Raw genomic sequence first — 14,310 nt, 5'->3', positions numbered from 1 at the left:
TGAATCAATCTTTTCATTCCCTGTCTTTATTGACTTCTTTATAGCATTTGAAACTTTTGACCTCCCCCATCTTAAAAACCCTCTCTTTTTTTCACAAAAGTGACCAACATTCTCTTATTTATTCCATTTCTTTCATCAGTCACCTTCATGATTTCCTCTTCCTCCTGTCCTCATCCATATTTTCCTCTACGAAATCTCATTCATTCCCACAGCCTGAGTTCTCAGGAGACTTATTTATTGAACAAATACTTAAGTCAGGCATTTGTTATGTGCCAGGTACTATCCTGGGTCCTGAGCTACAATGAACAAATCTGATAAAAAACCTCACCCTTATGGACCTTATCTTCTAGTGGCTTGTGGTTCTAGTCTGTACCTCTATTCTCTAGTCCAGGTTTATCTTTTCCATTAGTTATAGGAACTCTTTCCTTGGGGAAATGGACCCCATAGTGATCCCTTAGGAACCTCACAGGCACGTTCCAAGCTGAGCATCATCTTTCTTTTCTTCTGTCCCTAACCCACGTTTCTAGGCCTGATACCGCCCAGTTTGGAAAGTTGAAAGTCACCATAGACCACTTTCCTTCACTCTCACTTGTGTATCGTAGCAGTGACTAAGGCCTGTGCTTTTACCTCCTAAATATCTATCCCATGTGCCCCTAGTCATTGCCTTTATTCAGGCTTCTAGTATTTCTCACCTGAACTGTTGTAATGACTTCCTGATGTGTCCACCTGACACCAAGATCTGTCTTCCCTAATTTACTGTACTTTGCACGCTGCTACCAAAGGAATTTTTCTAACACATAAATTTTGTTTGTGGCACACTCTTGTCTCAAAGCCATTTATGGCTCTCCGCCGCCTACCCTTAGGTCTATTATTTGTAAAGTGAAGGCAGCCTTTAGCCTTACCAAGCCACTTGTAGCTCCCTAAAAGCAACACACTCTCAAACAAAACCCTTGTGCCTTTACACATGCTATTCCTTCTGCTTAGTATGCCCTTCCCTATCTTCTTTCCTACCTGTGAAATTCTTCCTGGTTATTTAAGACTCAGCTCGAGCACCACTTCTTCATGAAATCTGTTGTTCTCAGTGCCCATTCACATTTATGTGCATTGTTCTTAAACGTTTGTGCTTCCACGAACTTAATGCCATTTTATTTTTCTAGCCTAGCTTAGTGTCCCCAGGTACTTCTTGTGGCTCATTGACTGAAAGACTGCTGAGACAAAATGCTGAGCTGACAGGACATATCAGCCAACTGACAGAAGAAAAGAATGACTTGAGAAATACGGTCATGAAGCTAGAAGAACAGATCAGGTGGTATCGACAGACAGGAGCTGGCAGAGATTATGTACGTCTCATTTTAGCATGGCCACGTTAGAAATATCGCAGAATTACAATTTCTTCTATTTTTACTTCTTAACCCTAATGTAAAAATATTATATATCTGATTCTTAGTAAGATCATTGGAAAATGTTATAGAGGTGACAGTGATAATAATAATAGATATTATTTATTGGGAGCCTTCTCTGGGTCATATCCTGGGTTCTGTTCTTTCAGAGTCTGTAATCCACATTCAGCCTTATACATGAGAAAACTGAAGTCTGTAGTCAAACCAAGAACTGCTTATCTTGTTTTCTTTAAGATTTTTTAATTTATTTCTTAGAGAGAGAGCATGAGACTGGGGGCGGTCAGAGGGAGAAGCAGACTCTCTGCTGAGCAGGAAGCCCAGTGCGGGACTTGATCCTGGGACTCCAGGATCATGACCTGAGCCGAAGGCAGTCGCTTAACCAACTGAGCCACCCAGGCACCCAAGAACTGCTTATCTTAACCAAAGCCAGATACTTTGCTCCCTATGGACCACCAGTGGAACCATGTAAAGAAATGTTCAAATGTGAATTCTGACTGTTCTCATCAGTTATCAGTTATTATGTTTGTGACTCAAGTGAAAGATGCCATTAAATTCTATATTTCAGTTTAATAAACCACTCTGGCAGTTTATTTAAATTTTTTTCCAGTTGAAAACTACAAAATAAATTGCTAGCTTCTGTAACATAAAGATAGGAATATGATATAGGAAAGACTAGTGAGACAACTGTGCAGTCAAATACACGATAACACATCCACAGAGCTTCTGTAGCGATCCACTTCCCTATGGACATGCCAGGTGGTTTTTTCCCCACTTCCCAGTGTGCTGTTTCAGGCCTACGCTCTACATTTGAACCCAGATGGTCCATTTATTAAGGCTCTAGACTTTTTTATTTCAAAGTTCTGCAAAATCTAAACACTTTCCTTGGGGCTAGGCTCCCACAGGGATTTTTAGTTTTAAAATTAAGCAAAGGACCATATACTTAAAATTCGTGTGTATTCTTTACTGTCAGTTGAGATTGGCTTTGAACTCTTCCTGTCTGAGATTGGAAAGCTGAGGTTCCCATAGGGGTACCTTTAATGTGTTTAATTTGGATTTTTTTCAGAGACTTATTCCTAAAAATCATGTAAGTAGGCTCTGGTCTCTGCAGTCTTCTAGGTTTTCATTCAGTGGTGGTGCCAACATTGAAGCCATCATTGCTTCTGAAAAAGAAGTCTGGAACAGAGAAAAGTTGACTCTTCAAAAATCCTTGAAAAGGGCAGAAGCTGAAGTGTACAAACTGAAAGCTGAACTAAGAAATGAAGCTTTACTTCAGAATCTGAGCCCTGATTCTGAACATGCTGCTATAAAGGTGGGAGACATGTTCCATTGAAACATGTACCAGAGTGGGTCCTCTGCTTTTGCCTTGTTTCATCTCTCACTAACCTTAACTGAACAGAGTAAAGAAATTTAGGTGGCACTTAGGCTGTCTCTAGGTCTCACTATTCAGTGTGTGTCATGAATGCAGGTCTTCAGCTGGTCACAAAACTTTAGTGGAAGGCATGCCCCCATGGCAGCACCATGAGCTCATGGCCCCACTTCCCCCATCTCATCCCTAACAGATAACAAAGTTCTCTTTTCCACTGCCAACAAAAGCTCTACCGCTTCAATATCAAAGCATCACCATGCTCTGTGAGATGGTAAGCCCTCTGAAGAGCCTCTCTACTGACTCTGATGAATATTGTAATAAAACTACTTTCAATCCGTTAACATATAATCCAAAATAAAAAGAAAGAAAAATGTTTGGAATATTTTTTTAACTGTGGAGTGAACATAAATTATGACTCTTAAGGGACAGAGAAGATTAACATTGAAAATGTTAATAAAAAAACGTTAAATAGATTAGTGACCCTAATAATAAAAGTAGCTCTATGCAGTTAAGAAAAACCGAGATAGTAATGGAATGACAAAAATACTTGCGGTAAATATGATGAATAGGAGCTAAAATCCAAAATAAACCAGAAACCTAAGTATAAGGTTTATATTTACATTCCACTGACTAAAAAGAGGCAGAAGTGTAAAATTTAAGGTTGATTATCTTTACCTTCAACTTTGCTGATCAGGTAGAAAACAGTAGTAGGGTATATCTGCCATTCTGCTACTACTGCTTTTTTTAAAATAAAATCTAGGTTATCTTCCCCTAGAGAACAATTTGAATAGCTTCTCAATAATGTCTTTTTGTTCTTTTTTTTAACGTAGAGAATTTATGGTAAATACCTGAGGGCAGAAAGTTTTCGGAAAGCTCTCATTTATCAGAAGAAATACCTGCTGCTGTTACTGGGTGGGTTCCAGGAATGCGAAGATGCCACACTGGCTCTGCTTGCCAGGATGGGGGGGCAGCCGGCCTTCACAGACCTCGAGATGATCACCAACCGTCCAAAGGGCTTCACCAGGTTTCGGTCAGCCGTTAGAGTCTCCATGGCAATTTCAAGGTAAAGTGTTGGAAAGAAAGTGCATTTTAGTAGACTCTAAAAGGATTTAGATTTTTAATCCTCTCTTTTCTCTGCCTATTGTGCTTTGCACTCATACAGTATGAGACATTTGCCATCACTAAAACATGTGGGCTTCTTTCTTTCATCCTTTTAGCCAGGGATACTTTATGTTGTACCATGGAGATTCTGTGCAAAGGGCTTCCCAGATGTAGGCAGCTGGTAATTCAGAGCTGGCACATCCAATCTGTTTTTTTGTTTGTTTGTTTTATTTTTTTAACTCTGAATAAGCCCATAAACTAGCTCAGACGTTTAAATAAAAGGGATCACGAAAGGGAAAAAAATGTTTTTAAAAATTACTTAAGGCTACACATTCATTTTCTTCATTGCTAAAATTACCCACTCTTGGGGTTCAGCTACCCAAAGCCCTGGCCTCACTCTGCATTTGAACCCAGGATTAGCCTTTGGGGCATTGGACTGTGCTAGTGCTTTTGTCCCTCTCCGTCTAGTAGTTCCAAGCTAGGAACTCTGGTACTCATTCTGTCTGTGGTTGAAATGGAGCCAGGACTCAAACTCCCTTGAGGGCCTGGCCTCCTGCAGTCCTCTCATCTGAGTGATCTATACCCAGACCCCTAGTCTTCTCCATGCTTCGCCTCCCTTTTATTTATGTAGGAACCAGATGGTCTTGAAAGAATTTTTAGTTTTTAAAATTCTTCCTATCCGGTCGCATCTGATACATCTTCAGAGGGTTTTGTCCTTTTTCCTTGACCTGTCTTTCTTTGAAAAATACAACAGAAGTTTTTAACTAGAAGCTGTCTGAGATCACCTAGTTCAGAATACCATCTCACAGAGGTATCATCTCAGAGGAGACTGAGGCATGGAAATGTTGCAAAGCCAGTACTGATAGAGCTAGGACAATCAGCCGGGGTTCCCAAGTCTCATCCATGTGGGCTCTGTAAAGGAAGCTCACATTTTATCTATCTAATGGTCTAAGACCCTCCTTGCCTCTGCTGTTCCACACTGTTGGCAGGTGGTCCCAGTTTCTCCCTCTTCATCGTCCATTCCTTTTACCACCTTGTACACTCTGTACAGGGTTAAGTGCTGGGAGATGCACTGATAAAGAAAAAAAATATGAACCTTGCCTAAATCCCTAAAGGCAGCTCACTTCCTACTGGGGAAGAACAGTATGCTCATACCTTAGAAGACACTAAATGACAGGTCACAGGAGTTAGTTATTAATTTTTATTGGAAGAATTTGGGAAGGCTCCATGAAAGCCAGTCGCCACTGAAGGACTTCATTCTAACTGCCTCTTTTTCTTGTCCTCTTACATGTTCGTTGTATTTTCACCCTCCTAAAACTGAGCTTTGCAACTGATTGGAATTAAGAAATCAAAATTGGTGTTTAGAAAGTTCCTTGGGCCGGGGTAGGGCAGACAGCACCTCACTACAGCTGGTCTGCTGCACTGCCACCCCCCTTCCTTTTAAAGCCTTACTGTTTTTCACCCCCGATCCCATGGCCTCACTCCTTCCCAGCTTTCCCAGCTCACTGCCAGGGTAAGGGTCTTTTTATTCTTGTTCTATCTCATTTGCCTTGTAGCCTCCATTCTTTTCTCCTTTCTTTTCCTTTTTTTTTTTTAAGATTTTATTTATTTATTAGAGAGTGAAACCATGAGCAGGCTGCAGGGGGCAGGGAGAGGGAGAAGCAGCGGGGAGCCCGACTCGGGGCCCAGTCCCAGAACCCAGGGATCATGACCTGAGCGGAAGGCAAACGCTCAACCAGCTGAGCCACCCAGGTGCCCCATTCTTTTCTCTTTTCATTATTTCTCGTCTTTTCTTTACCTATCCACTTTTCTCTTTTCTGCTTTTGCTGTTCATCTCTTTGAGTCCTAAACCTCTAAAGTCAGAACCTGGTGCTGGCAACAGACAAGACTTCTGGTGCCTCTTGGGGAGCCAGTCTGTTTTCTGTTCCAGTTTATTTTGCCATAAACCAGGAGACATTTGCATAATTTTAGATTAGGCAGTCATGTGACTGTGTTGAAATTTGTTCTGTGTTCATATTCAAATGTGTAACTTTATTTTTGTGGGAAAGTATATTTTTACTCTTTCCATTATAGATGTGCTGTGAAACTTTTTCTTGGCATCTTTTTTAGAATGAAATTTTTGGTTCGACGGTGGCAACGAGTCACAAGTTCTGGTTCCATCAATATTAACAGGGATGGCTTTGGACTGAATCCAGGTGAAGTCAAAATAGGATTTCTTGTGTTTATCATTCTCTTCATATTACTGTATGTGTAATACCTTCCAGATAATGTGTTCTGGAACTTGTTGTCCAAAGACTAGAGCCCTGTAACCAACAGAGCTGGGGACCTTGCTGTTTTAAAGAGTAATGAGAGCTGATTTTTATGGGCCACTTAGTCTGCACTAGGCCCTGCTTTGTCCATGTATTCTCATGTATTCTCCCAATCCCGTGATGTAAGTATAGCTACTGTTATTCTCACTTTATAGAAGAAAAAATGAGGCATGGAAAGCATTTATTGTTTGTCCCAGATTACCCAGTAGGAAGTGGCAGAGCCAGCATTGAACCCAGGCAGTTTGGCTCTAGAGCGCACTCCCCTTACAACTGCATTTAAGGCTCTGATTCCAGATAGGATTGCTATTAGTCATATGGAAGTTATGGTTTCAGGTTTTCACAATTTAGCAGTATTCAGGTTTCTGAGTTTACAAATAGCTTGTGTATAATGGTAACAGTTAAAATTCCTTCTCTCTACACCTAAACGTGGAAACAAACATATGAACTTCAATATTTTAGGCATACAGATGAGCTCAGAAGCTGGGGAGTATACAGAGTTTCAGACACACAGCATAACTGTATTAATGCAGCTGTGTATTGGTATCAAACCACCTTTACATAATCTACCAGTAAATAAGCAGAGAAAGAGGAAATGTATTTGGTACCCAAAGGAAAGTGCCTTGAAATATGCATCCTTACACAGAAACAGCTGAAATTTGCACTGTAATGAGTTCTGTGTTGTAAGTTAGCAAATCTTGATTTCAAGTTTTTTCTAATAAAAGTCAGTAGAATGGTGTGATAAAATATTTTTTTATCCACATCATCTTTTTCCACAAACCACACACACTCAGACACCCCTCACCTCACTTCTAATTATAACTAAAAAGAAGTCTTAAAAAAGAAAATATTCCAATTAAGTAGTTTATTTTCTTTCAGGTATAGTTCTAGTTTATCAGAAATACTTATATTCAAAGGGAAACAAAATAACAGTTCTGTTTTTTCTCTTCTTTAGGAAGAATAATTGAAGATGACTATAAATAGGAGATAGTGTTGTATAGTAGTACAGTATATTAATCTTTTGAGCCCTTCTCTGTTTTGTAGAAATTTTTCAAGGGCTCGGTATTTTTTTCTTTTACGATATGGTATATTTTGGATTACTTCAGGTGCTGAAAAGACTGACCCGTTTTATCATTCTTCTGGTGGGCTGGAGCTATATGGGGAACCGAGACACACTGCATATCGCTCAAGATCAGAGCTGGACTATCCTAGATCTCCGGTACCTTTTCAAAATAGGTAAGAATTTTATAAACACACCTAGAGTAGTTAAATATACTAATACTTAACAGAGAGGGGAGGACAGTGTTAGGGCTTTGACTCCTTTACATCGAAATACCTAAGTGTATGTTTAGTTGCATATTAGTTGTATATAATCTAAGGCTGAGAATCAAAAATAGTTTTTGGATATATACCTGGTTTCCAAGGGTATAGGAAGCCGAGCACTGGGTTTTATATGCAACTAATGAATCATTGGACACTACATCAAAAACTAATGATGTACTATACAGTGGTTAACTGAACGTAATTTTAAAAAATAGTAATAATAATTTCTAAAAAAAGAAAAAGAAAAGAAAACCAAACTGACCAAGTGTTAATTTAGTATATGCTGTGGTTGGACATTGGGAAAAGTATTAGCTAAAATTGACAGTCTCTGGGGATTATGAAAGAAAACTCTGGAGTCTACATGACAAGATGCATTTGTACATACACAGCGTTTATCAAGGACTTCTGCAACAAACACTTTCCTAGACACTTTTATGATGACTTAGTAGCTGCTTTGAGTTTATTAGAAGTTTTTTCCCATATACATCACAAATGCTCAGACATTTGGGGGATACAAATTAAGCCTAGCTTAGTGTCCCCAAGTACTTATTGAGACTCATTGACTGAAAGACTACTGAGGCAAAATGCTGAGCTGACAGGACAGATCAGCCACTGAGTGAAGAAAAGAATGATTTAAGAAACATGGTTATGAAGCTGGAAGAACACATCAGGTGTTATCAACAGACAAGAGCTAACAGATTATGTGCATCTATTTTTAGCATGGCCATATCCTAGAAATATTGCAAAGTTACAATTTCTGCTCTCTAGTTTCAGTTTTTAACCCTAATAATGTAAACATATTAAATATCTGATTCTTAGTAAGATCATTGGAAAATATTATAGGAATGGCATTGATAAATATATTTGTATTAGATATAATACATGTTATATATTACATAAGAATAATTTATTATAATTATAATAAGTAGTTATTATTTACTGGGAACCTTCTTTGATCCTGGGTTATATACATTCAGAATCTCTAATCCACATTCAGCCTTGCACATAAGAAAACTGAAGTTCATAGTCAAACCAAGAACTACTTATCTGCAAAGCCAGATACTTTGCTACCTGTGGACCAACAGCAGACACATGTAAAGAACTGTTCAAATGTGAATTCTGACTGTTCTCACCAGTTAGCAGTTATTATGTTTGTAACTCAAGGATTTACCTTTTGAGGCAGGGTGGAGGCAGGTTGTTACATGACTTGCTTTGTGGATGATTTGGATTCATGTTCATATTTTTAATCTCATAGGTACCCAGGCCCTCCAGCTGATTTAAATCCTGGTTCCTTAGCATGTTCTCAGCTTCAGAACTATGACCCTGACAGAGCCCTGACAGATTATATCACTCGGCTAGAGGCACTGCAGAGACGACTTGGAACTGTACAGTCAGGTACTCCCAGCTTCACTGTGTATTATTATCGGCAGCCCTGTCATGCTGGACAGACCCAGAGCTCTCTGTTCTCTTTCTGAAACTCCTTGACCTTCCTCATTAGATAATCAAATCTTAGAGTTTAGTTCATGCGCTACCAGGTTAGACTTAAAAATTTAACTCAAGACATGATTTATCACCCCAGATTTCACTCCCACAAAAAAAGATTCCCTACTCAGATTGATTAGGTGAAATGCACGGCAGGCACCAGTGTACAAAGTCCTGTGAGGCTTACAGAGTCTGCTGGAGAACATGTTCCCAAGTATAGTGGACTCCTGAACAACACAGGTTTAAACTGCGCAGGGCCACTTATGTGCCGGTTTTTTTTTTTTTCACTAAATACAATACAGTACTATAAATGTATTTTCTGTTATGACTTTCTTAACATTTTCTTTTCTCTAGCTTACTTTATTGTAAGACTACAACATATATCATAGAAATACATTAATTGACCCTATCTTACCTATAAGGCTTTCTCAGTCAAAGGAGTAGGCTATTAGTATTAAGTTATGGGAGAGTAACATTATACATGGATTTTTGGCTGTGTAAGGGTCAGCGCCCCTAACCCCCACATTGTCCAAGGGTCAACTGTAATACATGATGAGGCATGCAAAGTAGGGGTGGAGAGATGAGAGAAGGAAGCAAGTATCTTAAGCATTTAATGCAGCCATTATCCCTACTAGGACCCAGTGCTTTTACGCGTAATCCACGAAACCCGTTCATTCAAGACTTTATAAGAAAGACCTTTTTTCCCTCTGTTCAGAAACACACAAAAATTCATACTTAACAGATATATGGATTCCCTGTTCATTGTGGGAAAATCTCTTTTCCCAGTCTCCCTTCAATTCACTCCTGATTCAAAAGTCTGAATTTTAATTTAGTGTGCTTCAAATAATTCTAAATCAGTATTTTGTTTTTACTTTTGTGAAAGATCCTTTTTTTCCTACTATCCCCACAAACCAGATAGGAATAGTAGCAGGTTATTTTAGTAGTTTGTCTCCTCATATAAGAAATCACCTAAACCAAGCAACTTGTAGTCATAGGAAGCTGTAATTATCATAGCTGGACTTTGGTATGGTTTGGTTTTTATTTCATTTCGAATATCTATTTTCACAAGACTCAGATTTTATTTTATTTTAATTTAAATTCAATTAATTAACATATAATGTATTTTTAGTTTCAGAAGTAGAGCTCAGTGAAGACTCAGATTATAAAGATTATAAAGACCAAAAGATTTTTCAAGAGGCAGGAGGTATAGGGTACAAAACATTCAACCTGCTGGGCAATTTGAAGAGAATCTTAACATTAGTCTGACCTTGCTACAGATTGAGCCACAGTGACTTTTAAATATATATTCAACATCTCTTTTAAAAAATAGTTCAGGGGTACCAGGGTGGTTCGGTCAGTTGAGCATCCAGCTCTTGGTTTCAGCTCAGGTCATGATCTCATGGGTCGTAAGATCAAGCCCTATCACTGGGCGCTGCACTCAGCAGGGCGTCTGCTTAAAGATTGACTCCCTCTGCCCCTCTCTCAACTCATGCGTGTGTGCTCTCTCTCTTTCAAATAAATCTAAAACATAAAAATCAGTTCAAGTATGAATAAGACTTTTTTTAGAAAAATAAAAAGCATTTTTTGTATTGCATATTTTTTTTAAAATAGACTGCAGCTCAGCACAGAGCCCAATGCAGGGCTCGAACTCACGACCCTGAGATCAAGACCCCAGCTGAGATCAAGAGTTGGATACCTAACTGACTGAGCCACCCATGCTCATTAAAAAAAAACATTTTTTAATGGAAGGTAATAGCAATCATCTGCCCTTCATGAATTAGTTAGGCTGGTATAGGTAGCAGTTTGAAATCACTACAGGCATACCTCGTTTTATTGCGCTTCACTTTATTGCAATTTGCAGATAAGCATTTTTTACAAATTGAAGGTTTGCAGCAGCCCTGTGTTTGAGCAAGTCTCTTGGTGCAATTTTTCCAACATTTGCTCACTTTCATGTCTCTGTCACATTTGGTAACTCTCACAGTGTTTCAGACTTTCTAATTAGACCTGTGATCACTGATTTTTGATGTTCACTATTTTAATTGTTTTGGAAGCACCATGAACAGTGCTCATGTAAGACGGCAGACTTGATTAATGTATGTGTTCTGACTGCTCCACCAACCAGCCACTCCTCTGTCTCCCTTCCTTTCCTGGAGCCTCCCTATTCCCTGAGACACAGCAACATTGAAATTAAGCCAGTCAGTAACCCTACAGTGCCCTCTAAGTATTCAACTGAAAGGAGGAGTCACATCTCACTTAAAATCAAGAGCTAGAAATGATTAAGCTTAGTGAAAAACGCAAGTCAAAAGCCAAGATAGGTCAAAAGGTAGGCCTCTTGCACCAAAGAGCCAAGCTATAAATCCAAAAGATAAGTTCTTGAAGGAAATTAAAAGTGCTACACCAGCGCGCCTGGGTGGCTCAGTCGGTTAAGCGTCTGCCTTCGGCTCAGGTCATGATCCCAGAGTCCTGGGATCAAGTCCCACATCGGGCTCCTTGCTTCTCCCCCTCCCTGTGCTACTCCCCCTGCTTGTGCTCTCTCTCTCTCTCTGTCAAATAAATAAAATCTTTAAAAATAAATAAAGTGCTACACCAGTGAACACACAAATGATAAAAAAGCAAAACAGCCTTATTGCTTGATAAAGAGGAAAGTTTTAGTGGTTTGGATAGATCAAAGCAGCCACAGCATTCCCTTATGCCAAAGCCTAATCCAGAGCAAGGCCGTAACTCCTCAATTCTGTAAAGGCTGGAAGAAGTGTGAGGAAGCTGCAGAAGAAAGTTTGAAGCTAGCAGAGTTTGGTTGATGCGTTTTAAGGAAAGATGTCTCCACAGCATAAAAGTGCAAGGTGAAGCAACGAGTGCTGATGTAGAAACTCCACGTTATCCAGAAGATCTAGCTAAGATCATTCCTGGGGGTGGCTACACTGAATAACAGATGATTAACGTGGACAGAATAGCCTTCTTTTGGAAGAAGATGCCATCTAGGGCTTTCATAGCTGCAGACAAAGAGTCGGTGTCTAGCTTCAGAGGATGGGCTGACTCTCTTGTTAGGGGGCTGATACAGCTGGTGACTAAGGTGAAGCCAGTTCTCATTTTACCATTTCAAAAATCCTGGGGCCCTTAAGAATTATGCTAAATCTGCTCTGCGTGTGTTACGTCAGGACAGAGCACCACATCTGTTTACAACATGGTGTACTGAATATTTTAAACCCATTGTCGAGATCTGTTCAGGAAAAAAAGATTCCTTTCAAAATACTGCTCACTGACAATACACCTGCTCACCCAAGAGCTCTGATGTACAACGGGATTAATGTTTACGTGCCTGCTCATAACAACATCCGTTCTGCAGCCCGTGGATCAAGGAGTAATTTTGATTTCCAAGTCCTGGTATTTATGAAATATATTTTGTAAGGTTCTACCTATCATAGTGATTCCCCTGACAGAACTGGGCAAAGTAAACCAGAAACCTTCTGGAAAGGATTCACCATTCTAGATGCCAGTAAGAACATTGATGATTCTTGGGAAGAGGTCAAAATATTAACATGAACAGGAGTTTGGAAGAAGTTGATTTCAGCCCTCATGCATGACTTTGAGGTGTTGAAGACTTCAGTGGAAGAAGTAACTGCAGATGTGGTGGAAGTAGCAGGAGAACTAGAAGTGGAGCCTGAGGATGGGACTGAATTGCTGCAGTCTTATGATGAAACTTTTTAATGGTTGAGGGGTTGCTTATGGATGAGCGACACAAGTGGTCTCTTGAGATGGAATCTGTTCCTAGTAAAGATACTGTGAAGATTGTTGAAATGATAACAAAGGATTTACAATGTTAATAAACTTAGTTGATACGGCAGCAGCGTTTAGGAGGATTGATTCCAGTTTTGAAAGTTCTACACTAAAGAAAGAAAAAAAGTTCGACACTGAGTAAAATGCTTGCAAACGTATCACATGCTACAGAGAAATTGTTCATGAAAGGAAAAGCCAATCGATGCAGCAGATTCCATTTTTGTTTTATTTAAAGTAATTGCCACAGCCACCCCAACCTTCAGGAGCTACCACCGTGATCAGTCAGCAGCCTTCAACATGGAGACAAGACCCTCCACCAGCAAAAAGATTATAAGCTCAGATGATGATTAGCACTTTTTAATAATAAAGTGTTAAAGGTATGTACACTGTATTTTTAGACATAATGCTATTACATGCTTAACAGACTATAGTATAAAGATAATTTTTATTTGCCTGGGAAAACAAATTTATTTGACTCTGTATTGCAGTATTCATTTGATTGCAGTGGTCTGGCACCCAACCTGCAGTATCTGCAAGGTGTGCCTGTACTAATTGGTCTGATATAGGTAGCAATTTAATTTAAAATCATTTACTTGTCTTCTTTTTCTCTCATAGGTTCAACCCAGTTTCATACTGGCATGAGAAGATAATCCTTTGAAACATTATGAATCGAAGTGATTTTAAACAGATTCCCTTTTGTAAATCAGGTTTTGTGCTTTTGTATTGTGGATATTCAGCGGGACCAATATGAACACAGCTTATGATTGTATACAAATCCCTCGCCAGCACATGAAAACAGACTGGAATTTGTACATATTAGCATTGTGTATGTATTCATGCACAATAATCATTAAATTACATGTATATTTGTGGAATGCTAATTTAAATGATTAAATTATAAACCTTGTGTATTTATCGGATGGGTGAAAAGATTAAACTTCTGCACATTATGATACTGCTGAATGTGTAGCTTGAGGTGTCCTGCACTTTTCTTACAAGGCTACTGAATTACATGTTTCTGCCCTAATATATTTGCTACTGGTGATGAAGACAGATACTATCACTTGTAGAGACCTATTTTTGTATAATGGTAGAAGTTTTGAATTTTATGGGGTATTTTGTCAAGTACTGAAATAAAAATGACTTCACCATTTTAACCACATTGTATTTGAACCTTTTTTTTGGAACCTTCTTCCAAAAGAAGGTGTATGTCTTAGTCCATTCAGGCTGCTGTAACCAAATACCATAGACTAGGTGGCTTATAAACAACAGAAATACACCTCTAACAGTTCTAGAGGCTGGGACGTCGAAAATCAAGGTGCCAATAGATTTGGTGTCTGGTTAAGGACCTGCTTTCTGGTTCACAGACTATCATCTTCTTGCTCTGTCATCACATGGCAGAATGGACAAGGGAGTTCTCTGAGGTCTCTTTTATAAGGACATTAATTCATTCATGAGACATCTGCCCCCATGACCTTATCACCTCCCAAAGGCCCCACTTCCAAATACCAACAAACTGAGGATTGGATTTCAACATAAGAATTTGATGGGAGGGGGG

The 14,310-nt window shown here is 39.2% G+C and overlaps 1 protein-coding gene across 2 annotated transcripts in view; it reads left to right on the top strand.

The window, feature by feature from the left end:
- AKAP9 (A-kinase anchoring protein 9) overlaps positions 1–13,909 on the top strand; it is a 157,009-nt gene extending 143,100 nt beyond the window's left edge. For both annotated transcript variants that reach the window (XM_008686305.2, XM_040644286.1), the window contains 7 exons: positions 1,158–1,340; positions 2,509–2,709; positions 3,597–3,829; positions 5,977–6,062; positions 7,280–7,409; positions 8,752–8,891; positions 13,368–13,909. In XM_008686305.2, coding sequence (XP_008684527.2) covers positions 1,158–1,340; positions 2,509–2,709; positions 3,597–3,829; positions 5,977–6,062; positions 7,280–7,409; positions 8,752–8,891; positions 13,368–13,402 — 1,008 coding nt within the window. In that variant the 3' untranslated portion in view covers positions 13,403–13,909. The remainder of the gene's footprint in view (positions 1–1,157; positions 1,341–2,508; positions 2,710–3,596; positions 3,830–5,976; positions 6,063–7,279; positions 7,410–8,751; positions 8,892–13,367) is intronic.
- The last annotated feature ends 401 nt before the right edge of the window (positions 13,910–14,310 follow it).

The sequence above is a fragment of the Ursus maritimus genome, unplaced genomic scaffold (assembly GCF_017311325.1).
Source record: "Ursus maritimus isolate PB19 unplaced genomic scaffold, ASM1731132v1 scaffold_3, whole genome shotgun sequence".
NCBI classification, from domain to species: domain Eukaryota; kingdom Metazoa; phylum Chordata; class Mammalia; order Carnivora; family Ursidae; genus Ursus; species Ursus maritimus.
The sequence above is the reverse complement of the archived record's forward strand: the minus strand, read 5'-3'. Positions and strand labels throughout refer to the sequence as shown.